This window comes from Ceratotherium simum, chromosome 3, assembly GCF_057802395.1.
Source record: "Ceratotherium simum simum isolate JZ-2026a chromosome 3, ASM5780239v1, whole genome shotgun sequence".
Lineage (NCBI taxonomy): Eukaryota > Metazoa > Chordata > Mammalia > Perissodactyla > Rhinocerotidae > Ceratotherium > Ceratotherium simum.
Genome location: NC_141902.1, coordinates 72,284,020 through 72,311,336, shown reverse-complemented (window position 1 = coordinate 72,311,336; position 27,317 = coordinate 72,284,020). Strand labels below are relative to the sequence as shown.

Genomic DNA, 27,317 nt, shown 5'->3' with positions numbered 1-27,317 from the left:
TAATAGCTACTCAGTATATGTTTATTGAACAGATGGCTACATATAAATAACAGTAATAGCCATGGGGTGGGAGAGTGGAACCTTCCACCTGATTTCCTCTGAGAGGTAAGATGGACAGGTTACTACTTGGAGCTTGTTGTCTCTGGTTTGAAAACCTAGTTGAAGTGAAACTTAGCAAGTTTTCTTGTTTAGCTGTCTTTAAACCTAGCCCTGCCTCATAGCTAATCCTTAAGAAATAAAAAATAATCTCTGTTTCAGGCTCTCCCACATGTGATTGACCTTCAGTTACAGAGAGTGGGAGCAGAGCATTATCAGGTCTGAGAATAGCAAAGCAGCTCATTCCTTTCAGGACATTCACATTGATGTCCTATTTTCGAACTGTAAGTCAAATGAGATAATTCATTTACTTAGTGGCTGAAGGCTGCTTTATAATTGACAACAATTTTATGTTGCTTGTCATCCTTCCCTCCCTGCCTCCCCCCCATAGTTCCATGAGTGAACAAACAAAACAAATAACCTTAATTCTAGAAAGGCTTATAAATCAAATTCGCCACTATAAATGAGTGCCTTTTGTTTGGAAACCACCACAAAGATCCAAAGTCATTGTCTTTAAGGACCTTAGAGTTTATCTTCAAAGATAGAACAGTAATTGAGAATTAAATTTTATGAGGCCAACTATAAATAAAATAAGTGCAAAGGAGAGAAAAATGCCTGTGGACTGGCGCTGTTGGAGAAGTCTTTGTAGCACAGCTTGAAGCATGACCTGGCCTTGTGTGAAGAGCAGGCTATAAGTAGCGGGTAGGAGGACGGGAAGGCCATGGTGCGTCTGGGCAGTGATGACACTTGTCTTAAAGGAGCCACGATCCTGTATTGGGAAATGAAGTGGGCAGGAGGGGTGTAGCTCTCCAGCCACATGCATAAGATGGACCAAAGTGGTCAAAAAAGGCCTTCTCTCTACTTTTGTGTGTTTGAAATTTTCCATAATGAATAGATAAAAAGGAAAGAGGGAAATAGCTTTTAAATGGTGTTGTGAAACTTTATGTAAAATAAATGTGGAGAAAATTTGTATATAGGTATAGTAAAATTAGGAGCAATGAACTTTCAGTGACCTAAGGATAAAATGAATAAGATTCTATTATAATGCATTGTTCTAATCACCTCTTCTTCACCTTGTTGGTAGGGGAGGGATTCTTTCCCCACGGTACCTGACACTGGGTAGATGAGAGCGTCGGCAGTTTATTAGGCAGTTATACTCAGTCTGGGAAGGAGGACACCGAACACCACACAGGGCCACACGGGGGCTGCGGAGTGAAGAACCAGGGGCTGTGGGAGGCAGGCTTTGTAATAACGAGAGGTTGAGGTGCCCCTTGGTTCTTGCAAGAGGATGTGATTGGCTTGCTTTAATAATTCTGCAGTCTGGCAGGGCAGTGAAGCCCACTGCTCGTGGATAAGCAGGAACTCTGCCCAGCCCCCATGATAAGTAGGGTTGATTGGCCTCAGGACCTATCCACAGGAGCAGAGTAGGGAGGAGAACTTGTGGTTAGGCCATTGAAAAGCCCTTCCGGTTTTACCAGATGTCAAGGCAGCACATAATATTGAGTCTTAATTTTAGACCTTACACCACATTGTATGTAACTTGCATTTAGTGAAACTTAACATTGTTGGTAAATATTAGTAAATTAATAGTTACACATTTGGTATTTGCAAGTCAGGTTTATGTAAGTAAAGTCTGAATTTAGATTTGTGAGGCTATCATTATCCTGGGATTGGAATTATAGATAAACTTGACTTGTTTCTGGGTATCATTCTTGCAGATAGCAAAGTTCCATTTTATTGATTCTAGAACTGTAAGTTGGCTTATTCTGTTTAGACCTTCAAAAGGGAGATTTATGAACCAGGGAACTTTAAGTAGTCACTTTCTTAGTAGAACTTGTGTGGTAATTAAGAACATTGCTCCACGAAGATGATGGTTAAAAGAGGAGGATGATTTCATTCAAGTTAGGTGACCCTTGCTTGTTAGAAGGATATACCTGCCAAGTAGGCTGAAGTGTTTGGTAGCTAGGTTTCTTTACTCCCAGATTTCCAGACTTTATTACTGTTATCTTTGCATTTTCACTTGTATGTGATACTATCACTTCCCAGCATACTTTGACAGCTTTTTACAGTTCTTAAGTTTATAGGCTATAAAACTGGTTACATTTTAGTATGCTGATCTAAATGATGCAGTGGTTTTCTATCTAGTAATGACCACTCAAGAATAGCCAACTTTATTTTTTTAGGGCCAGTTACATATGATTCCATTCATCTGTAGTCACCCAGAAAATATACATTAAGACATATTTTGAGATTGTGAGATAGCTAGGTGCACAGGATAAAAAAGGTGACTTGTGCAGGAGCCGAGGAGCTAGCAGTCTGCTGAGGGAGACTGGGTTGTAAATAGGGCTAAACAGTCGTTTAAGGTGTAGTGAGGACACTGTTAGCACACTTTTTTAATTACATAATGTAGAGAAATAATGCTTGCCCCTAACCATTTTGATCCTGAATTCTCTGCCTCCCCCTCTCCCTGCATATGTCTGCATCTCTGAACAAACTGATTGTCACAGTCAACGAGGCTCTCCTATCAAATTATTCCACAGGCAAGCTGCAGTTAAGTTGAGGATTGAGGTGACCAGTGTTTGGCATATAAAGAGGGCAATAGCTTGTTTTATTTTAATTTAAAAATCAGCAATGATCTTATAGATTGTTTAGCTGCTTTCTTTTTTTGTGTGTATCTGTTAAGGTTGTGACTCATCCAAGGTCGTGCACCCAGCTAGAGGCAGAACTATCTCCAGATTCCCCACCTAGGACTTTTCTCAACACATAACTTACTTTAGGAGTGGCATTGGGAGGACTGGGGGTACTTTTCCAAATCCCTTATGAGAGAGAGCAGTTCTGAAAAGGTTTCAAGTTGATAGCTAATCTTATGTGTATTGAATGTAACTGGGGATACTTACAAAAATTCAGAGCACCTTCCTGACTTTAGTGTCTTATCTTCTTTCCATGTTGCAGTATTATCTTGTCCTGGATTATGGGGTTGCCTTGCTTTGGGGACTTGCTAGTGGTTTCTATCCTGGGATCCCTGCAGCTCTTGGAGCACTGCAGGATGTGTTGTAAAAACCTTAATATGGAAATGTCCAAACATACACAAAAGTAGAGAGAATAATACAGTGAACCCTTGTGTACCCAGCACTCATCTTTAACAGTGATCCCCATTTTCTGCAGACATGTTTTGGTTTTTAAAAAATCTGATGGGAATTTTATAGTTACCTGTAGTAAGCCTGTTCAGGTGTATAACTTAGCTGTCTCAGTGGCATGTAGCAATAAGCTATGATCATTTTATGATCATGCTCACAGGTCTGTGGGTCAGCGGGGATGGCTCTGGTCTGTGTGTTTTTGCTCTTCACACAGCAATGGCAGGGTGCAAAGGGGCAAGCAGAAGTATGGGGGTCCTATTAGGTCTAGACTTGGAACTGGCACTCTGTCACTTATACTCACTTCCTGTTGAAAACAAGCCACATGGCCATGCCCCAAATTAGCAGGGTGGGGAAGACTATTCTCGTGGAAGTGTTCCGGGAACCATAATGTAACTCAATAGGCAAATCAAAACAGTGGCCCTTTCCCTTTATTTGGAATGTCAGCTAAGTGTGAACATACTGTTTACCATTATTACAGTACATTATCACCCCTTATTTAACTGTCTCTTGTCTGTCTCCCCAGTGAAGACTAAAAGCTATCACCATTCTGTCCAGAGAGCTTAGCATAATGCTTAGTGCACACAGCATAGGTTCGGTAAATGCTGTTTGAGTGCATGGATAAAGTAATTGAGGGGCTAGGTGGATAGGAAATTAAGTTGCTTTTGTTAAAGGCCAGAGTCTTGTAACCTGGAGAAAGGAAAAACTTGTCTAGTCAGTGAGGATTAATGAATGAGCGAGGATCCTGACTGAATTGCAGATTAGTTCTGGAACTCAGTAGCTAAATTGTGGGACTAAAATCTCAAGACATACCAGATAGTTGGGCTGGCAGTTAGTTATAATCAATCATAAATCTTGTTGCTGAATGTTTTTCCCTCAGCAGAGTACATGAGTTGGCCATTTGGAAAAAAATTTGCAGTCTTTGGTAAGCCTCTGCTTCCTGTCTAGTCTCATGGCTTGAGCCCTCTAGGTCTGTGGCCCTCATGTTCTCTAAAAAGTACATCAGTGCCACACCTGTACCCTGGCAAATATCTGGCTGCTAGAATCATCATCCTCTGCTAACAAAATAATGTGGAATCTCCCTACACACCCCCAAATAGGAAATAAATTACCATATGCTTATATCTACATAGATTTCTGAGAAGAAAATGTATGGATGAGAAAATTTTGAGTTTCTCTGTATAGGTTATTTAAAAAGGACATGTTTGGGTGCTAGCCTGGTGGCACAGTGGTTAAGTTCACGTGTGCCGCTTTGGCGGCCCTGGGGTTAGTGAGTTCGCATCCCTGGCATGGACCTACACACCCGTGGCTCATTAAGGCATGCTGTGGTGGCATCCCACATACAAAATAGAGGAAGATTGGTACAGATGTTAGCTCAGGAACAATCTTCCTCACCAAAAAAAAGGCCATATTTGTGAAATTGGTAATTGTATTTTTAAACGAGATTTGTGTATATATTATGAAATGATTACCACAATAAGTTTAGTTAACATCCATCACTCACATAGTTACAAATTTTTTTTCTTGTGATGAGAACTTTTAAGATGTACTCTCTTAGCCACTTTCAAATATACAATATAGTATTGCTAACTATAGTCACCGTGCTGTACGTTACATCCCCAGAACTTATTTATTTTATAATTGGAATTTTGTACCTTTTGATCACCTTCACCCATTTCCACCACCCCTCCCCATCCCCCTGCCTCTGGTAAGCCACCAATCTGTTCTCTGTTTCTATGAGTTCAGTTTTTAAGTATAGTTTTATATCGTGATCCCATCTTTTACTGTAATTGGAAGAAATAGAATTAGTGTTAAATATAAATAGTAAATATATTTATTATCAGTAGTAGTAATAAATGAAGTATTATTCCTTTATGAGAAGAGAATTGGAGTAAAATTTTGAACTGCATATGAGCTGTCATGATCATTCTATAAAAATCTCATTTTGTTTTTTGCATTGTTTAGATTTGAAGACTGCATCATCCTGCCTCCAGTACCAGCAGTTTCTCTGTTCTGTGATCAATGTGATTCACAAGAACTTCTTAAGTAACAAACGAAATGAGCCAGGGGCATGGAAAATATGACTTTTATATTGGTCTGGGATTGGCTATGAGCTCCAGCATTTTCATTGGAGGGAGTTTCATTTTGAAAAAAAAAGGCCTTCTGCGACTTGCCAGAAAAGGCTCCATGAGAGCAGGTAGGTTATGTCCTATGTGACTTTGAAATGACATCATTGTGTGCTTATGTACTCAAGTTCTTCGCCTGTAGGAGATCACATCTTCATTCCTAGTGAGTTTATTCAAAAGTTTGAACTGTGCAAGAGTTATGAATGTTTGTAGAGAATCAGTCATCAGTTTTGTAATGAGAAAAATAAAAAGTGAGATGTCAAAATAAGTTAGTAAATAAATCACTCCTGCAGTTATTATCAAAGTGGGAATAGGGACCAATGCCCAATTAGCATCCAGCCATTTCTTTAAATTTTGATATATCTGCAGAGAAGGAAATAAGGGTGTATCAATAGAAGCAGAATCTTATTGAAGGTTAGGATCTTTTGTCTACGATAGTAGAAGTTTGACGTTTGCCTTAGACATTTTTCTTGATGATCTCAAATTGGCAGGAAGGAAAGAGAGGGCTTCCCTGGGTTGAAGAGTACTCAGTTCAGTGAACTTCTGAAGGGTGGTGTAGCTTGTTTCCCCAGAAACTGCTGACAAGTCTTGAGACCCTGGGGGATACTATCGTATGTGATTGAACCCCACTCTGACTTCGTGTGACTTCCCAGCATTATGTTGCATTTGGGTCATGTTCCATCATTCAAGCCTCTGCTTCACTTCTAGACCTGCTTCTCATAGGAAGACCTGCTTTGGCAGTGAAAAATACCACCCTCTTTTTCTTTCCTGTGCCATCTCTATGGTCAAACCTAATCGAGCAATCTTTAAACAATAGCCTCTATTGGAGTTTAGTGGACAGAGGAGAAAGTATTGGTGTATACTGCTTGAACAAGTATATTTCTCGTTCTTGGTCCTAAGGTAGGTATTCTCATTGTTTGTGGTGGATATACTTGTCAAAGTGTTCATTTGCAGTGGCTTTTTTTTTTGGACAATAGCTTAAGTACTGACTGCTTCCTGATTTTATCAGTTTGGTTGGGAGGAATGTCAAGTGAAAAAGCAGGATGAGCATCCTAGCAGCCCCAGACTGTGAGCAGTGAGCAGTCTTTGTATGTCTGTTCAGTATAGGACCCCTTTCTCCAAAGTTACTACCTCATAAGTAGGGCTAACCCACACCTAAATGGCTTATTCACTTTCAGACTAGTTCATTTGAAGTTGGGCTACTTCTTATTGGTTTATTTTCTTTACTTTGTTTATTGAAGCTGAGTTCACAAAACAAAAGAATGAAGTATGATCTGAATATAAGGATTAATTTAATTCCTTCACTCAACAGTATAGTACAAACCTAAATATTTTTGACATTCTCATGGTCCTCACATCCCTTTTCTAAGATAATCATAAAAATTTTATCTAAGAAATTCCCTTATACAGTCATGATGAAACCTTTGTTCAAAGTAGTAATAGTCAACAAATGAGATATTTTGAAATCTGTCATTACTAATAGTTGTCATAAATTTACAGGAGTCTAATAATCTTCCAAACAAGTGAAATATTTTTTCATTCACAGGTCAAGGTGGCCATGCGTATCTTAAAGAATGGTTGTGGTGGGCTGGACTGCTATCAAGTACGTATAGAAAACATTTGAAGAAAATATAGCTGTATATTGAAATATTTGCATATGCTAGCAAATTTTAAAACTTTAAATAAACCCTTTAAATAAATAAAAGTTATTTATTATATAATAATAAATAAATAATAAAACATAAATAAAATTAAATAAATAACTAAAAAATTTTAAAAGGCTTTTTTAATGAACAAAACGCAAAATATGTAAAATTTAAGCCTGGTAAAAGTCATTTAGCAGTTTAGTAGCTCATTTAATTAGAATGAGAAGACTTTGTTTTACCTATCTGATTGAAATGTCTGGTATACCTCTGTGTTTATTAAAATTCTGCTCAGTTTAAGAAGGTAATTTTGAGGGCCGGCCCCGTGGCTTGGCGGTTAAGTGCGCGCACTGTGCTGCCGGCGGCCCAGGTTCGGATCCCGGGTGCGCACTGACGCACCGCTCCTCTGGCCATGCTGGGGCCGCGTCCCACATACAGCAACTAGAAGGATGTGCAGCTATGACAGACAACTATCTGCTGGGGCTTTGGGGGAAAAATAAATAAATAAAAAATCTTTAAAAAAAAAAAAAAAAAAAAAAAAAAAGGTAATTTTGAAAGTGAAAGATCATAGAAAACATCCTGTTTTTAATTTCTGCCCCTCTATTGATTTTCATTCCAAATTGGAAAGGAGGTGTGCATTTGATAAGACTATCCATGCTTGTTTTGATGATTACTTTTAAAAAAGTACATAGAAAAAATGATCCTTAACACACTGAGCCTTAGCGGTTAAGTGCATGTGCTCCGCTACTGGCGGCCTGTGTTCGGATCCCAGGCGCGCACTGACGCACCACTTGTCGGGCCGTGCTGAGGCAGCGTCCCACATAAGAACACCTAGAAGGATGTGTAACTATGATATACAACTATCTACTGGGGCTTTGGGAAGAAAAAGGGGAAAAGAAAAAAGGAGGAAGATTGGCAATAGATGTTAGCTCAGGGCCAGTCTTCCTCAGCAAAAAGGAGGATTGGCATGGATGTTAGCTCAGGGCTGACTTTCCTCACAAAAAAAAAAAAAAAAAGACACTGAGCCTTCAAAGTATTCAGAATTAAATTATGGAAATATTTTTTCTGAGCTTAAAAACAGTTGAAATAACAAAGAGACTGATTTGACTATTCATTCAACAAATATTTATTGGTCATTTCTGGTATGCCAGGTGTTGTTCTTGGTGCTGGAGATACACTAGTCAAATAAATAAACAGGAAAATCCTCACCCACATGAGACTTATTCTAGATGGAAGACAAACAATAAATAAGATAAATACATTAGAATGTGCGTGTGTTAGTGATAAATGCTAACATTTGCTAGGAGTAAAGTAGGAAGGGTATGTAATAAAACGAAGGATAGATAGGTTTCAATTTTAGATGGGGGGACAGGGCAGGCCTCACTGAAAAGATAATATTTGAGTAGAAAATGTAAAGGAAGTGAGGGAGCTGACCATATGGATATTTGGGGGAAGAACCTTTTAAGCAGGAGGAAACAGTAAATGTGAAGGCCATGAGGCAGGACCATGCCTGGCCTTTTAAAGTGTGAGAGGCAGCCTCCAAGATAGGCCACAAAGATTCTTTCCCTCTGGTATTCACACCTTTGTATAATTCCCCCTCATGCTGAATTATGGCTGGCCCAGTGTGACCAAAGAATACAGCAGAAGTGATGATGTGTGACTCTGAGGCTAAGTCATCAGAGGCATTGTGGTTTTGCCTTGATTGCTTGGATTACTCACTCTGAGAGAAGCCAACTACTGTGCTGTGAGGACACTCAGGCAGCCTGAAGAGAGACCCCCAGGCTACAGCCAGTACCGACTTGCCAGTCATGTGAGTGAGCCACCTTGAATGTGACTCCTCCAGCTCCAGTCCAGCCTTCAGATGACTGCAGCCCAGATTATATCTTGACTGCAACCTCTTGAAGAACTCTGAATGAGAAGTACCTGCCTGTCCCTTTCTGAAGTCTTGACCAACAGAAACTATGAGAAATCATGAAGTCTTGACCAACAGAAAACATGGCTTTTGCTGTTTTAAGCTGGCACATTTTGGAGTGCTTTGTTGTGCAGCACTGGATTACTAAAATGTCAGGAAACATTAAAGAGGCAAGAATAGTAAGGGAGTGAATGTGGGGTGAAGTAGCAGGGGATAATTTCAGAGAAGTAATGAGGGCCTAGATCATGTGGGGCTCTGTAGGTCATAGAAAGGCCTTTGATTTTTGTGTTTGATGGGAAGTCATTGAAGACTTTTTTTTTTTTTTTTTTTTTTGGTGAGGAAGATTAGCCCCGGGCTAACATCTGTTGCCAGTCCTCCTCTTTTTGCTGAGAAAGATCGGCCCTAGGGTAACATCCGTGCCCATCTTCCTCTGTATGTGGGATGCCAGCCACAGCATGGCTTGATGAGTGGTGCGTAGGTCCACCCCTAGGATTCGAACCTGCAAACTTTGGGCCGTGGGAGTGGAGCATGTGAACTTAACCACTACACCACTGGGCCGGCCCCCTCATTGGAGACTTGAGCAAAGGGGTGACATGATCTGACTTAAGTTTTAATAGGATCTCTCAGACTCTATGTTGAGGCATAAAGACTGCATAGGGGCAGAATCAGAGAAACCAGGTAGGAGGCTATTGCAGTAATCAGGCAAGAGGTAGTGACATGGACCAGGATGGTTGCCGTGGGTGTGGTGAGACGTGGTAGAATTCTGGATATGTTTTAAAGGTAGAACTGATAAGATTTGCTGAAAACAAGTTAAAAGGTTGGACAGCATATAAAAAGCATCAAAGAGCCAACAAAATAGTGAAGAATTACCAAGCCAAGATCAGGAAAAGATGTAGAGCTCAGAAGGGTAAGCTCGAGACACTTCTGCCCTAAAGGTAATTGCAGACTCCAGAGCAGGAAGCTGAGAGAGAAACTGAACCTTTAAACTAGGTTAATAAGGGTGAGAGTCAAGTGCTGCCCAGAATGGGAACCACGACGTGCTCTGAGCTGGTACTCAGGAAAGGCTGTACCTTGGGATTGAGGTGAAGACTGTGCAATATCTGGTCATTCCTGAAGACTATATCATCTCTAACCCTGGTCGTGAACTTCTAGTGCTCTCTGCACTTGGCAGAAGAAAGCAAAAGTTTTCTCGTGAAGATATAATATCCTGACCTTAAACTGTTTATTTAAGTAATTTTAAAATGTCCAGGAAAAGAAAAAAACGAGATTAAGAAAATTTAGCAAAAACAACAGGTAGAAACTGACCCACAGCCTCTCCAGATGTTGGAAGTATCATGACCATAAAACAACTGTGCTTACTACAAAGAACTGTAGTTCTAGCAATAAACTGGGAACTATAATGGCATTGCAGATTTGGAGAAGAACTAAAAAGAAATTATGAAATTGAAAAATGGACTAACAAAAATGGGATGAATTAGTTTAACAGTAGATTAGGCATGGCTGAAAAGAGACTTAGTGAACTGATGACAGTTTGGAAGAAATTATCGAAAATGAAGCAGAGACAAAAGGATGGAAAATATAGATACGAGTGTTATGGAATGTAGAGGATTCAGTGAATAATTGCAGTCAGAATAAGAAGGGACAAAGGGAATGGAGAAGTGATATTAGAAGAGAAGATGGCTGAGAATTTTCCAAAACTGTCCAAAGTTATCAAATCACAGATTCAAGAAGTCTAACAAGACCTACTCAGAATCTGTAAAAAGAAAACTGGACCTAGACACATCGTAGTAAAACTGATGAAAACCAAAGACAGAACATCTTAAAAGCAGTCAGAGGGAAAAAAAAGAGTACCCTCAAAGGAGTGACAGATTGATGGCTGAGTTTTCAACATTTCAACGCTATTAAACAGTAGAATATATAGTGGAATATACAGTGGAAATGTATCTTCAAAGTGCTGAAAAAAGTAGCTGGCAGAAGAATATTCAATGAAAATATCCTTTAAGAATAAAACTAAAGATGTTTTGGACAAACCGATGATATAACTACTGTGCAAATTTAAAAAGGTGTTCTGTTAGCACCAAGAAATCTATCCAGAAATCTATCCACAAAGAAATCTATCCAAATGTTAGAGATGCAGGAAGAGAAAGTGGTGAGTACATTGTATAGAGTACATCGGAGTGAATGTTAATAAAAAAATAAAGTGGTTCATGGACTTAAAATATCCACACATAAAATTAAAATACACAAAAATAATAACAAGTTGGAAGGGAGAAAATGGATTAAAGTGTTCTTTGGTTCTGGCATTGTCTGGAAGGAGAATAAAGCAAAAACATTAACATTAGAGTTGCAGGTTAAGGATACATGTTGTAAGAGTATTCAGTAAAAAGAGAGAAGGAGCGTATAACTTCATAATTAATGGAGGAAAGAATAGAATAATAAAAAATTTTAAAGCAAGAAAGATGAGGAAAAACATAGAATATGCAGGACAGATAGCACATAAGAAAATGAAAGTAACCAAAATCCAGAAAGTGAGACTTTCTTCCAGTTTTTTTTTTTTTTTAAGAAGTCAATGTCATGGATAAATAGGAGTGGGAGACTATCCTAGATAAAAAGGTATTTGAGACATTGCAGATAAATTCCTTGATGAATTCTAGAAGGAACAGACCATCTGTAAAAGACATTTTGACGATTATAGGGGAAATTTGAATATGAATTGCTTATTAGAATATATTAGATGGTATTAGAGGTTTATTGTTAATTTTATTAGATGTGATAATGGTTTTGAGCTTAAGTTGGAAGTATCTTTTTCAAGATATGCATATTTCCATGTATGTGGAGTGAGATGTCATGACGCTTGTAATTTGTTAAAATATTAGCAAAAAGAAAACACGTTTATTTTAAAAAGGGAAGATCAAAAACACATTTGGGAAAATGGTTACATCTAAGTCTGGGTTGTGGATCTATAGCTGTCATTTATATTTTGTTTTTCTGAATATTTGAAGTGTTTCATTACTGGTCTTTAAAAAGTTTGAAATAAAAACCTTTAAAAATGAATGATACATTTAAATCCAGATATATCAGTAACTACCTTACACGAAATGCCCTAGTTAAAAGGCAAAGAGTATTGTACTGCAATTATAAAAAGAAATAACAGAAACCAACTACATGCCATTTACAAGATGCACACATAAAACATAAGGATGTAGAGTGGGGGGCCGGCCCCGTGGCGTAGTGGTTAGGTGCACGCGCGCTGCACTGCTGGCGGCCCGGGTTAGGATCCCGGGCAAGCACCGATGCACTGCTTGTCAGGCCATGCTGTGGCGGCGTCCTATATAAAGTAGAGGAAGATGGGCACAGGTGTTAGCCCAGGGCCAGTCTTCCTCAGCAAAAGAGGAGGATTGGCATGGATGTTAGCTCTGGGCTAATCTTCACACACACACACACACACATACACACAAAAAAGATATAGAATGGCTGAAAGAGAAAGATGGAAAAACACTCCTGAAGAAAGGTGAGATTTTTGTTATTGATATTAGACAAAATATACTTCAAGGCAACAAACAGTACTGGAGATAGAGGATTATTTCTTATAGATCAAAGGTTCAACTCATCAGGAAGCTTTAACAGTTCTAACTTTATTTAATAATATGGCCTTGAAATATGCAAAGCAGCAGTTGACAGAACAGCAAGGGGTAGTAAACAAATCCAAAATCTTGTGGTGAGATTTTATTCTAACATTCTTAGCAGTTGATAGGGCAAGCAGAGTAAAACCATTAAGGCTATGGAAAATTTGAACAGCAAATTTAACAAACTTAGTGGACATACGTCACTGAACTCAACTTCAGATTTACATTCTTTTCAAGTGCATATGGAATATTTATACAGATTGGCTATTTGCTGGACCATAAAGCCAGTCTTAAATTTTTCAAAGGATTTAATGAAGTATTTTCACAGATTATAATTACATTAGAAATCAATAACAAAAATATAACATGAAAATCTCGTGTGTGGAAATATAGAAATACACTTTTATGTAACCCATGGTTCAAAGAAGTCAGAATGGAAATTAGAAAATATTTTTAAAATAGGCTTAAATTAGAAAATACTTTAATATGTTGATGCCAAATACAAAATATCATAACTTGTGGAATACAATTGGAGTAATTAGAGTAAAATTTATGGTTTCAAATAAATATAATTGAAAATAAGAAAAACAAGGCATCTAATTCAAGAAAATAGGAGAAGAGTGGCAAAATAAAACCAAAAATGTAGAAGGAAGCAAATAAAGAGAAGAGCTAGAATTATTAAATAGAAAACAAAGGGCATTAAAGCCAACGTTTAGGTCTGTGGTCAGAATAATGAAATTGATAAACCTTTTGTTGAAATTGATCGAGAAAAAGAGAAGGTGGAATAGCTAAGTGATGTAACTCGGGTTTTGTAGATATTAACAGGATGTTATAAACAATTTTATTCCAGTAACTATAAAACTTAGAAAAAATAGACAAATTTTTTTGGGGAAATAGAAAACTAGAATACTCCTCTAACTTAATACAGTTGAATCTATAGTTTTAAAACCTTTGCATATGTTAAACCCTGGGCCCAGATGGATTCATTGGCAAGTTCTGCAGTCATTTAAAGAAGAAATAATTGCAATCTTAAGAAATTTCCTAATAATAGAAAAAGGGATATACATTCCCCATTCTTCTTAAACAGGCTAGCGTAATCCTAATACCAAAACCTGACTGGGACAGAATAAGAAAGGAAAAATACAGTCTAGTCTCATTCATGAATGTATATGTAAAAATCCTAAACAAAATAATAAATCATGAGCAAGTTAGATTTATTCTAGGGATGCAAAGTTGGCATAACTTGGGAAACCAATCACCATAATCTGCCATGCAAATTATATAATTTCAGTGAAATTCAGCAACTATTCGTGACTAAAAAGAAACCATTTCAGATAAGTAATTTAAGTGAGTTTCCTTAATATGATAAAGGATTTCTAAGAAAAAAAAAGTTCAGACAATCACACAGTAAACACCAAAATGGGGAAATATTGAAGGCTTTCTTTTTGAAACTGGAAACAAGCAAATGACCTCTCATCACTCTTTCAATACATTACTGGAATTTCTAGCCAATACAATAGTGCAAGGGAGGAAAATAGAGGATTTGAAAGGAATATATAAATTTGTTATTTGCTGGTTGTATGATTGTGAGAATATACAGATAAATTATAAAATTAAAATTTAGCAAGGTTGTTGGATACAAAGTCAACATACAAAACAGCGGTGTTTCTATATATCAGCAACAAACAATAGGAAATGTTAAGATGTTATGATCTACATATAAGTTTTAAAAACTGGAATTACTTAGTTTTAAATCTAACAAATGATAAGAAAGATTCCCACAAAATGAAAATATTTCTGAGAAAAAGAAGAAAAATAGAGGGATATATGATTTTCATGGATTGAAAGATTCATTATTGCCAAGTTGTTGTTTCTCTCCATTCTGACTTACAAGTTAAATGCTATTCCATTTAAAACTCTAGGTGGTTATGTGGTACATGATAAGTTGATTTTAAAATTTATATGGAAATACAGAAGTCCAAGAAAAGCAAAGATACTCTTTAAGAAGCAGAGGTGAAAAGACTTGCTCTACTGGATATCATGACTTATTATGAAGTTACACTAATTAAGTCAGTATGGTATTGTGCCAAGATAGATACACAGACCGATAGAATAGAGTGGGGAACCCTGAAACAGACCCATGGACAGTATATTTATGAGACAGGTGGCACTGAAGTAGGCAAATGTGCTTTTTAGTAAATATTGCTGTAACAATCCATATGGAAAAGAATAAAGTTGGATTTTTACCTCACTCCATTAAGATCAACTCCAGATTGTTCATAAGCTTAAATGTGAAAGCCAGAACACTAAAAGATTTAGAGGATAAAGAATTTCAAGAAAGCTTTTTTTTTTTTTAATTATAATTTTTATTTATTTATTTATTTTCCCCCAAAGCCCCAGTAGGTAGTTGTACATCATAGTTTAACATCCTTCTAGTTGCTGTACGTGGGACGCGGCCTCAGCATAGCGGGAGAAGCTGTGCGTTGTTGCGCGCCCGGGATCTGAACCCAGACCGCCAGCAGCGGAGTGCGCGCACTTAACCGCTAAGCCACAGGGCCGGCCCATCAAGAAAGATTTCTTATACAAGTTGTATGAAGCACTAACCATAAAGGAAATTTTAAAAATTTTTTTTAATTGATGTTTTAATGGTTTATAACATTGTGAAATTTTGGGTTGTACATTTTTGTTTGTCCATCACCATATATATGTTTCCTTTCATCCCTTGTGCCCACCCCCTACCCCCATTGCCCCTGGTAACCACAATACAGTTTTCTCTGTCCGTGTGTTGGTTTATATTCCACATATGAGTGAGATCATACAGTGTTTGTCTTTCTCTTTCTGGCTTATTTCAGTTAACATAATACCCTCCAGGCCCATCCATGTTGTTGCAAATGGGACAATTTTGTTAGAGGAAAATATTTTAAAACTTGACATCAAAATTAAGAACTTTTGATCAAAAGATTTTAAGAGAATGAAAAGGCAAATCACAGAGTGTAAAAAAAATAATGACAATGTTTTTAAGCTACAAATTGGCGGGGGGAAGGAGGAGGATTGGCAATAGATGTTAGCTCAGAGCTGGTCTTCCTCAGCAAAAAGAGGAGGATTATAATTTTATTTATTTATTTCTTTTTCCCCAAAGCCCCAGTAGATAGTTGTATGTCATAGTTGCACATCCTTCTAGTTGCTGTATGTGGGAAGGCGGCCTCAGCATGGCCAGAGAAGCGGTGCGTCGGTGCACACCCGGGATCCGAACCCGGGCCACCAGCAGTGGAGCGCACGCACTCAACCGCCAAGCCTCAACCGCCAAGCCACGGGGCCGGCCCAAGAGGAGGATTAGCATGGATGTTAGCTCAGGGCTGATCTCCCTCCCCCCTCCCCCTCCCCCCTCCCTCTCCCTCTCCCTCTCTCTCTCTCTCTTGCTCTCTCTCTCTCTCTCTCTCTCTCTCTGTCACACACACACACACACACACACACACACACACACACGCAAAAATGCAAATTGAAAGCATAATAAAGTAATCCAATGCCCCATTAACACATTAGCAAACTTTTAAATCTAACAGTACGGAGTGTTAGGGAGAGTGGGACAGAGGAAGCTCTCCATACACTGCTGAGTACAATTGGACATAACCATTTTGGAAAACAGTAGCAGAGAGTGATCCTTGTATGAGATCACCTCCCTCCCCTGCATAAGATTCCCCAGTGGCTTTTAAATTCAGATGAAATCCTTATCAGGGCTCAAAAAGGTCCTGTACCATGAGGCCCTGGCTGCCTCTGACTCCCTGGCCACTCTCCATGTTAATTGCTCTGCTGGAGCCATCCTAGCTTCCTTGGCTCTGACGTGCCAGACATTGTCTTGAGTCAGGGTTTTGTACTTGCTGTTCTCCCAGCTTGGGATGCTTTCCCCCCACATAGCTGCAGGTAAATCCTTCACTTCATGTCAGGCTGGTCAGTTTCCATCAGAGTACCCTTGCCTGGCACCACGATCCTGCCCTCACCAGCAAGCACTCTGTTCTTTTCCCTCGCTTTGTTTTTCTACAAAACATGTTTACCCACTAGACATGTATTTTGTCTGTGTGTTTTCCCCCACTAAAATGTAAGTTTTAGGAAATAAGTATAAATAAATATCTATTAAAGTTTTTTATTTAAAAAAACCAATATGTAAGCATAAATTAGATCAATTAAAATTATAGATTTGTATTATTATTTTTTTTGTGAGGAAGATCGGCCCTGAGCTAACATCTGCCAATCTTCCTCTTTTTTTGCTGAGGAATACTGGCCCTGGGCTAACATTCCATGCCCATCTTCCTCCACTTTATAGGGGATGCCGCCACAGCATGGCTTGACAAGCGGTGCATCGGTGCGCGCCTGGGATCTGAACTGGCGAACCCTGGCCGCTGCAGCGGAGCGCGCGCACTTAACCGCTTGCGCCACCGGGCCAGCCCCTAGATTTGTATTATTTTTAATTGGTTTGGACTCTATTGATAATTTACAGGAGAAGCCTTATGAATGGAGAAAATGTGGAGATTACTAAATACAATTGAAATAGTATATAAAAAATATGTAAATAAAATGCAAGCATTTCCATTTTGAGTAGATATCTTCCTATCTGAGAGTTTTCTTTTGTTGTCCCTCTCCTAGTGGGAGCAGGCGAGGTGGCCAACTTTGCTGCGTATGCCTTTGCACCAGCCACCCTAGTGACTCCGTTAGGAGCTCTCAGCGTACTAGTAAGGTAAGGGACTGCGCTTCACGTGTAGAAACAGCGGGCAGTGTTTTAGTCCCTGAAGTGTTCAGTACCATCTAATTACACATGTTCAGCATCATTGACATTTAAACAACCTTGAGAACTTTTTTTAATTACTGTGTAGTAATTTGCTTTTAAAAAGTTATCTTCTGTGCATAGACAAGCTATCAGTTTGTGTGGACAATGCACTTATGCTTTGTCTTGCTTGTATTTAGAGCCAGCACTAGACCTACTTTGATTTCAATTTTTTTAGAAATTCCAAGTTGCACCTGTCAGAACATTTATCATTTGAGACATGTACACTTTGGTAAGTGGTGGTTGGTACTGAGCAGATTTCTATACCTACTACAGAAAATTATTGATTGGGGCAAGGTTATGTACCCCTGAAGACTGGCCTGGGGTCCTCATTTGGAAGGAGCAGTCCAAGACTTACCCTATTTCTGGTATTTCAATGATTAGCCCAAACAGCTAAGCCCATACTAAAGTTGATTTTAGTTGCTACTCCCAAAGTTGATTGCAGATACGTATTTTTTTTTTTTTTCAAGATAGCATAAAACAATGTTATATGTAAATTATACAATTTTTCAAGATTATGTATATTATATATACTGTATAAAGATATATTATGGTACATGTCTTTTACCTTTAATTTTCTGTATATTATGCCATTATTATATTTATAGGTTTATACTGTGTTTTTTTTTAGATTTGGATAAAACTATAAGTATTAAAACGATAATTTAATTAATAGGCAAATTATATAGAATTAAATGAACATGTAAGAAGGATACATCAACCAGTGGGGATAAATTAAATTTGAGCAAATTTTAAGCATTGGACTGGATGTAGATTCTGAATTAGAATGTAAATTTGTACCATAGCTCCACTTATTGTAAATTTCATATTGATTTCCTACAGTAGAGAGATGGTAACTATGCTGGTTATTGTGGGATGAAGCAAATGTTCCCTAGAAACTTCCATTTTATGATTGTGCATTTTGTTTACCTTGTCTGAAAGCCAGAATCTTTATAAACTCAGTGTTTTAGTTTGAGTTCAGTAATTTAAATTCTGAGTTGTGTTTATATTTAAAAATGAGAGAAATAGCTGATTATTTTAATGTTCTTCACCTTCCCCCCATTTTAGTGCCATTCTTTCTTCATACTTTCTAAATGAAAGACTTAATCTTCATGGGAAAATTGGATGTTTGCTAAGTATTCTGGGATCTACAGTTATGGTCATTCATGCTCCAAAAGAAGAGGAGATTGAGACTTTAAATGAAATGTCTCACAAGCTAAGGGACCCAGGTAAGAAAAAAGAAAAGCTTTATTATTAGTCTTACTATATTTTACTTTTTAATTTAGTTTTTATTTTAATAAAAATTTTATGTGCATGTAAAGAGGCAAATTGTTCTACGTGGCTTATTATGAAAAATAGAAGTTGTTCTCCCCCGCCAACCCCTAACCCCTTGTTTCTTTGGCTTTAGGCATTATCTGTTATAGCTATTACTTGTTGTATCTATTTAGTTTTGTTTGTTTTTTTTTTTTTTTTTTTTTTTATTATTATTTTTTTAAAGATTTTATTTATTTATTTTTTCCCCCAAAGCCCCAGTAGATAGTCGTATGTCATAGCTGCACATCCTTCCAGTTGCTGTATGTGGGACCCAGCCTCAGGATGGAGGGAGAAGTGGTGCCTCGGTGTGCGCCTGGGATCCGAACCCGGGCCGCCAGCATCGGAGCGCACGCACTTAACCACCAAGCCACGGGGCCGGCCCTATTTAGTTTTGTTTAAATGATTTGTTTACATTATCATCACTACTTAACTTTTATTCTCAGTTTAGACATATAATACATTATGATTACTTTTCCCTTCTTGTTTGACTTATATTTTTCATAAACTACTAATTATCTTGTTTGCTTAGTTTTCTGTGGATTTATCAGTCCATCTTGAACCTCTTCCCCAGTGGTCTAATTCTGCCCTCAGTAATTTCACACAGCTTAGGTGTTCTTGCAGTCTCATCTCTTTTGGAAATCTCTCTCCCAGAGTCTTGTGAGGCCTTAGTCTAGACTGATGTCTTGAGGCTGCCATCACAGGTATCCTGGATTTTCCTTCATCAGCATCCTGGGGGATCCCTTCACTTTGTTTTTTCTTGGATCTCTTGTCTCCTGAATCCTGGGTTGGCTCCTTCATTTTGGTGGAGCCACTCTTATAGGAGACAAGAAAGGCACAGAAAAGATGAGACTGTTTGAGACCTTGTATATATCAAAATGCCTTTAATCTACTGTGACCACATTGTCTTCTTACTTGCAGTGTTGCTGCTGAGAAATCAAACAACAGCTGATTCTTTATCTTTTACATGTGACTGATCTTTTGTCTTTGGAAACCTTTAGGATATCCTCTTTGCCCTCATTGTCTGATATTTCCCACTGACATACCTAGATATGGGTCAGTTTTTATCCATTGTGCTAGGTACTTGATGGATCTTTTTAATTTGAAAATCCATGCCTTACTCTGGGGAATTGAATTACTGCTTTGAGGGCCGGCCCCGTGGCTTGGTGGTTAAGTGTGCGCGCTCCGATGCTGGTGGCCTGGGGTTCGGATCCCGGGCATGCACCGAGGCACCACTTCTCTGTCCATCCTGAGGCCGAGTTCCACATACGGCAACTAGAAGGATGTGCAGCTATGACATACAACTATCTACTGGGGCTTTGGGGGGAAAAATAAATAAATAAAATCTTGAATTACTGCTTTGATATTCTTCTCTGTTTTTTTTTTGTAAAATTCTTCTTCTATTCATTGGACCTCCTGAACTAGACCTTTAATTTTCTTTTTTTAAAATAATTTTATTTATTTATTTATTTTTCCCCCAAAGCCCCAGTAGATAGCTGTATGTCATAGTTGCACATCCTTCTAGTTGCTGTATGTGGGACGCGGCCTCAGCATGGCCGGAGAAGCAGTGCGTCGGTGCGCGCCTGGGATCCGAACCCGGGCCGCCAGCAGCGGAGCATGCGCACTTAACCGCTAAGCCACCGGGCTGGCCCTAGACCTTTAATTTTCTTATGTATTTTTTCCTCATATTTTTACCATTTTGCCTTTTTGTTCTGTCTTCTGGGAGATTTCCTCAGTGTCATCTTCCAGCCTTTGAGTTTTTATTTCTGCTATTATATTTTTAATTTCCAAATGCTTGCTTTTGTTCTTTATTGTTATTTTATTTTTTTATTGTAGCAAAAAACACGTAACATGAAGTTCACCCTCCCAACAGTTTTGAGATGTGCACTACAGTATTGTCAGCCACATGCATGGTGTTGTGCAGCAGGTCCCTGGAGAGTCTTATTTTAAAGTCTTTGTCTGCAAACGTCAATATCAGGATTATTTGTGGGCCTGTTTCTATGATCTGTTTTTTCTTTTGTTTTCAGTCCTTTAGTTTTGTATTTTGGCAGTTTTGATTGAATGCTGGACATAGTATATTAAAAAGTGTAAAGGCTCTAAGTGATGTTTTTTTCCTTCAGAGAGATCTTAAATTTCTTTTGGCAGATAAGAGTACAGCAGCTCCCCTTCAACCTGAAGCATTGTTTCAAGCTTTGTTGGGGCCAGTTTCTTGCCAGTTTCCTTTATTCTTGGTCATAGCCCTTCTGGCTATCAGCTGATAGCCTGGGATGTTTATTTGGACCCCTCCACTTCAGTGAGCTGTGAATACCAGTGTCTGTCTCAGCACCCCAAGACTGTGGGTCTCTTGCTCAGCCCTCTGGCCTCCTTACCAGGCCTTCCGCTTGGCTCCTCTGACCTAGACATGTGTGGCTTCTGTGCCTGCAAACACCTTAAGGGGAACTGCACACAGAAATTTGGGCTTACTTCTCTTCAGTTCCATCCTTTCTGGAATCCTGACCCATTATGTCCCAGCTGCTTAGGCAGCCCAAAATTCCAACTTTTTTTTTTTTTTTTTACCTAGTCTACTGAAACTTCCACAAGCCTCACGTCACCACTTTCTGCTGGCTTTTATGCCCATCCTTACTCTCTGCTCTGGAATTGGCAGTTGTCTCAAGGGAAGAAGCAGAGGTGATTGTTGGCCTAATTTCAGGGTTCTTCAGTTTTCTCCAGGTTTTGGCCCCTCAAGTTCTGGCTGCTTTGATTGCTTTGGTATTTTATCATTGTCTCTCTGAGTATATTAATGGTGGTTTTCATTGTTTTTGTGGGATGGTGATTTATCTGTTTTGAAGTTTTCCTCTGTCTCTGTGGAGCAAACAAAGGCTTTCCTTTTTTATGTTTGTTTTGGTGCCTCTTCTAGTGATCCCTGGCTGCCTTCTGAAAAGCAGGGTGGTCAGATCCCCAGCAAGGTCTCTTGCCTGGCTGCCAGCATCCTGGGAGTTGAGTGGGGAAGAGGGAGTTAATGTCATAGACGTATGCCTTACCCCAGCCCCCTATTTTTGTGTGGTACCCACACACTCAGCTGGCCCAGACTCCTCCAGTTCACTGTGGCAGGGGAAACAGTCACTCAGATGTCCGGAAGTGGGCAGGGATCTGGGGTCTCATTGCTTCTTTTTTTTTTTTTTTTCTTTTTTCTCCCCAAAGCCCCCAGTACATAGTTGTATATCCTAGTTGTTCATTGCTTCTTGAATGGACTTTCAGCCAGGCCTTGTCTTCAGTCTCCCCTTCACTCTGCTTCCAGAGGTACTTTGTATCTTGAGAGCATTCTGTGCTATAAACTGGGTCACTTGCTAATCTTTAATCACTGCTGATGTGGGAGTCACCTTTCTTGGATCTGCTTTATCAGTTAGTTATTAGTTATCTTCTGCTTTCTGTCTTCCATACATTGTTGCTATCATTGCCTTACCTGTTCTTGTTTTTGTGTGTTTGCTTCTTTAAAACTCCTATTACTATTTTTTTAGCAGAGTTTGAGGAGTGAACAGAGTAAATGCATGTGACTTCTGTGCCTGTTCCCTCATCTTCAAATGCAGATGATAGTATGTGTCTTACAGGATAGTTGTGAGGATTAAATGAGTTAATCAGTGCAAATTGCTGAGAGAAGTGCCCAGCCCACAGTGCTACCCAGTTATCAGCCGTTATCATGCTGGGTTCAGTTCTCCATGTTCAACCAGAACTCCGACAGTATTCAAGTTCTTTTATTGATTTGCTTTTTACCCCAGGGGTTGTCCCTAGATTTAAATTTTAAAAATTTACTTGTTTTAGGACAAATTTGATTTGTAACTCCTGTTCTTTTTTAGTGGCTATAAATTGTTGAGCATTCAAGTTCATCTCATGATTTCTCTCCACTAGTTTCTGATTGTTCTATGTATCTGTCCTTGGAGTTAGAGCACTCCAGTGGGTGGGAAGTAGTGAGATGTTCTGGGATAGACGGCTCTGAATCAGCCTGATTCCGTTTTCTTTGATAGAATTATCATGAGGCCTAAAATGCTATTTTAAAAATGTTAGTGGTATAACAATTTGTGAATGTGAAGGATAGTTTAGTCTTCCAGTGTGTACATCTAACTAAATTTTTATGAGTGTACTTTTGCTGGGGCGGCAAAAGAAAGCTGATTTTTATCCTAGGGACACACCTTTTCTCCTTCCTATTGAGTTAATATTTTGTTTTGGATTCTCAGTTTTCTTTTAGTACTTAAACATTTGACTAAATATAACTTTACTTTGCCTCCTCCAGGTTTTGTGGTCTTTGCAACACTTGTGGTCATTGTGTCCTTGATATTAATCTTCGTGGTGGGACCTCGCCATGGACAGACAAACATTCTTGTGTACATAACAATCTGCTCGGTCATTGGTGCATTTTCAGTCTCCTGTGTTAAGGGCCTGGGCATTGCTATCAAAGAGCTGTTTGCTGGAAAGCCTGTGCTGCGACATCCCCTGGCCTGGATTCTGCTGCTGAGCCTCATAGTCTGTGTGAGCACACAGATTAATTACCTGAACAGGGCCCTAGACATATTCAACACTTCCATCGTGACTCCAATATATTATGTGTTCTTTACAACATCCGTTTTAACTTGTTCAGCTATTCTTTTTAAGGAGTGGCAAGATATGCCTGTTGATGATGTCATTGGTACTTTGAGTGGCTTCTTTACAATCATTGTGGGAATATTCTTGTTGCATGCCTTTAAAGACGTCAGCTTTAGTCTAGCAAGTCTGCCCGTGTCTTTTCGAAAAGATGAAAAAGCAATGAATGGCAATCTCTCTAATATGTATGAAGTTCTTAATAATAATGAAGAAAGCTTAACCTGTGGAATTGAACAACACACTGGTGAAAACATTTCCCGAAGAAATGGAAATTTGACAGCTTTTTAAGAAAGATGTAATTAAAAGGTTCATCTATAATTGTGTTATAAAGTGAATCTGAATATCAGAATGTGTCTGAAAAAAGCATTGTTCTCAAATTAATATTTTCTAGAGACAATCTTTTTTAAGATTTCACTAATTTGGACCAAGAAATTACTTTTCTTTTATTTAAGTGATGGTAGCTCACTAAAATGACCTCCGTATGTGGCCAATTTCTATTAACATTGTATTATTGTAGAGGTATTTTAAATTTTCCTTCACCAAAATCTAAAAGCACTACTAATGACAGTTTTAAGTCTATAAAAATGCTTTATTTTTTCATTGGTGATGAAAGTCTGGAATGTACATCTGTGATCCCTACTATATCAAACTCTGACCATTTTAAGGCTTTTTGATTTAAAAAAGAACAAAATTATCCCAATATATTATCTTGTAATTTACCTTGCCTATAAAAATGACTCCTGTTTGATGAATTATTTTAATTTTGAAATGTTAGCTTGAGAGAATCTGAAGTTATCAAATGAAGGAAACTCATTTACAAAACAAGGGTAAGAAATCACCCCACAGAAATATTTCTCAGGCTGTGACTTGTCACCACACACATTCAGTGGCCTTCCTAGACAACACCTTGTTAAACCAGTGCTGCAGCCCAGCTGGTTTTATTCTTAGTTACTGTAATCCCCTGGTACCTGGAAACTTGATTACCCATGTTACATCAGCTCTTGTACTTTTCAATATATTTTCATAATGAGTTATGTCATTTAGATCTTCTAACAACTCTGAGAAGTAAAGTCAGAAGACTAGGGTAATTTCTTAAATTTAGCTCATCTTATAATAAAAAGACAAATTGAAACAAAGTTCTTTTCTAAGTCTGAATGCTTAGAACAAACCTAAGATGTTTGTAGAATATGGTTTCTTTGTACCAAGTATTTTACTTAGCTTAGGAGGTCATTTGGACCACTATATATTTTGGCCTTTTAAAAACGTCCGTGAAGAAAAATGTTTATAGAAAATTTCCAATGTATGCAAAAAAGGTAGACTAGTATAATGAACTCTATCCAGCTTTGAAACCTATCATCATAGCAATTAATTGGTAGCAATTAATTGGCCTTAGGAAAAAAGTTGCCAGTTTCCACCTGGGTAGTAGGAAGAAAACGGGCTTCTTCTCACTCTGTTGCTCCTGCCCACAGTCACGCAGCTTGACCCCGTAGTGTAACCAGCCACCACGCGCACCTCACTGTCCTTGCTTGGAGGGTGCAAGAGCCTCCCTTGGTGATGGCGCTGACAGCCCACACAGCTCTCCACTGGCTTTATCATCAGGGCAGAGTTGACAGTGTCTAAGTTTCATGAAATAAATACCCCTTTTCCCAGCATTTATTATTGACTCTGTAAGGAACTGTTTTAGACATTTTTTCTAACTGCCTCTGCCCATGTAATTAATTTTAATACCACAGATGATAGACTAGACTATATATTTGTTTATGTGCTGTTTCTATCTATCTGTGCTTCACACAAAATAGAGTGAGAACCAGTTTTCACCCCCTTGGGTGTGATATTGCCCTCAGTGAGAATGCATAGGTTAGTAATAATACATCTTAATAATTATTTAACATCCTGCAGCACTTGAAATAGTCTTGTGTTTACCACGTTGTGTTTGGTTTATAATTAAGTCTTATAAAACTCAGTAATATGAATTATTTAAATTTAGTCATTTATCTTAAAGAAGTAATTTCTCATCATATTCTATACTTTTAGTATAGGGTGAGCACAGAGACTACCTCTTAATCAATCTGTAGCAGAATGCTGGTTATAGTTCACATTACCAAAAGGAACATTTTTAGGTAACTTTTTGTAAAGAAAACAACCAGTCCTGTTTTATGTAACTCAAGATTAAACAGTACAATGGAATAGTTCACAGCCTTTATTTACATTAGCACAGATGATGCTTCTGGACTTTGGTGTTTTAACGTTTCCAAAGCCATATGGAAGTTACTCCCCATCATGATCTCGTCCCTTCTCGCAAGGCTGCTGGTGACCCAGACTCAGACCTCCTGGCCTTGTCTGTGCACGCGGCTAAGCAGAGGAAGGACCTTCCCAAGGCCAGGGCACACATGGTCACAATAAATGAATGAACACAAATAGGTTTCATTAGTTTTATTTCTGTAACTTTTAAATCATACCTCACAAATTAGATTTTGTCACAACTCGATTTAGAAGCAGAGGACTCAAGTTCACTATTTTCTGAAACACTGACACAAAAAAGGGCAGGGAACAATGACTTAGAAAAGGTTATTCATAAAAGACCATAAGAAAAATCCCTAAACAAAAGCTAAATAATTAATTATTAAGTTTAATTCTAATTGGTAATGGATTTTATTAGAATTAGCTGGTATTAAGTTTCTTGCTTAAGTCCATAAATCTTTCCCTAAACATTACTGATCCTTTGCTAAGGGATAAATGGATGAAGTCAGCAGCCCTTTATGACGTAGCTAGCTGTGGAACATTCCATAGAAAAGTGGAAAATAATTTTGTAAGAACATGATGGCAACAATCAGCAGCCAATATTCTCAGACTTTCTAATTACCAAAAGCATATACAATTTTAGTCTAGAAAAATAAGTCAATTTTATAAAATTAACCTTTTGGATTGAAAAGCACCCCCTTTAACAGGCACAGAGATACTGAAAAGTAGTCCCTAAAAATCTCACTAAATAGTGTATGGAAAGAAAAACATGCCCTTGTAGTTATTAAATGCAGTCAGTCCGTACTGAGACGCTTCAAAAACAGGTGATACACATGCGCTCAGCTGCTGGCCAGCGACTGGTGGATAGGTGGCTGAAAGCAGCGAACGTGCTCCACGGGCGTGCTCTCTCCATCGCCTGACTTCAAGTACTTGTCCAAGATAGTGATTATCTCATCATTTAGAATCTGGAACTTGCGAATTCTCTCCACCATCTTCTTTAAAGGCTACAACAGTTAAAATTAGGATGTTTTACTATTAAAACTTACATATTTTTCATGTTTTAAAACATCAGGATTTTCATATTTTCTCAGAAAAATTATGACACACTATTGACACACCACACCTCTTTAATGCAACTATAGGAACAATGAATATATTTTGAATTTAAACACATTTCTCTGTTGGTTTCATGCTACTAACTGTAGATTCTCTCATTTCTACAACTGACAGACCTATTCATTCAACAAACAGGTATTAAGAACCTACTGTGTGCTAAAAGCTGTGACTATAAAGATGAAGATAATATGGTCAGTGGGGCAAGACCAGTAATCCAATATAATACAAGTATTAGATTTCCAGTTATTGTGGATAGGATGCTTTGACAGACCCTTCTGCTATAACCAAACTGCATAAAGAACAGATGAACACACACACACACAGGAAAAAAGAAAAAACTTTTAAAAAGCATGGCTGGTTCTGCCTATGCAGGAGGTAAAGCAGAAGCCAGGATTTCCTCAGGGACAGATGCCACCAGTAGCAGTGGGGTGAGGGGACAAGCCTGGGCTGTAAGCAAGCCAGACTACACCTAGAGACTCCCCATGAAGCCAGGACCCTCTAAATTAGGCTAAAGTGGTCTCAAGTTGGTAACAGCCCCTGGAGGTGAGAAGCAAATGAAAATCTTGGAAGAAAATCAATCCAAATTAAGTTCAAACAAGAGCTGGCAAATAAAAAATCCAACACACAAGGAAACATTTCAGAGTTTTAGATACCTCTCAAGGCCTCAGATACTAGAATT

General features: G+C 38.4%; 2 protein-coding genes across 3 annotated transcripts in view; one reads left to right on the top strand and one right to left on the bottom strand.

Annotated features, from left to right (window-relative positions):
- The window catches only part of NIPA2 (NIPA magnesium transporter 2), a 28,059-nt gene extending 3,652 nt beyond the window's left edge, over positions 1-24,407 (top strand). The window contains exons 2-6 of the mRNA XM_004421903.3: positions 5,196-5,427; positions 6,903-6,959; positions 17,179-17,269; positions 18,425-18,585; positions 22,935-24,407. Of these exons, the coding sequence (XP_004421960.1) occupies positions 5,289-5,427; positions 6,903-6,959; positions 17,179-17,269; positions 18,425-18,585; positions 22,935-23,569 (1,083 nt within the window). The 5' untranslated portion in view covers positions 5,196-5,288 and the 3' untranslated portion in view covers positions 23,570-24,407. The remainder of the gene's footprint in view (positions 1-5,195; positions 5,428-6,902; positions 6,960-17,178; positions 17,270-18,424; positions 18,586-22,934) is intronic.
- Positions 24,408-25,699: 1,292 nt separating this feature from the next.
- Positions 25,700-27,317, bottom strand: part of CYFIP1 (cytoplasmic FMR1 interacting protein 1) — a 97,505-nt gene continuing 95,887 nt past the window's right edge. For both annotated transcript variants that reach the window (XM_087428791.1, XM_087428790.1), the window contains exon 31: positions 25,700-26,526. In XM_087428791.1, the coding sequence (XP_087284917.1) occupies positions 26,362-26,526 (165 nt within the window). In that variant the 3' untranslated portion in view covers positions 25,700-26,361. The remainder of the gene's footprint in view (positions 26,527-27,317) is intronic.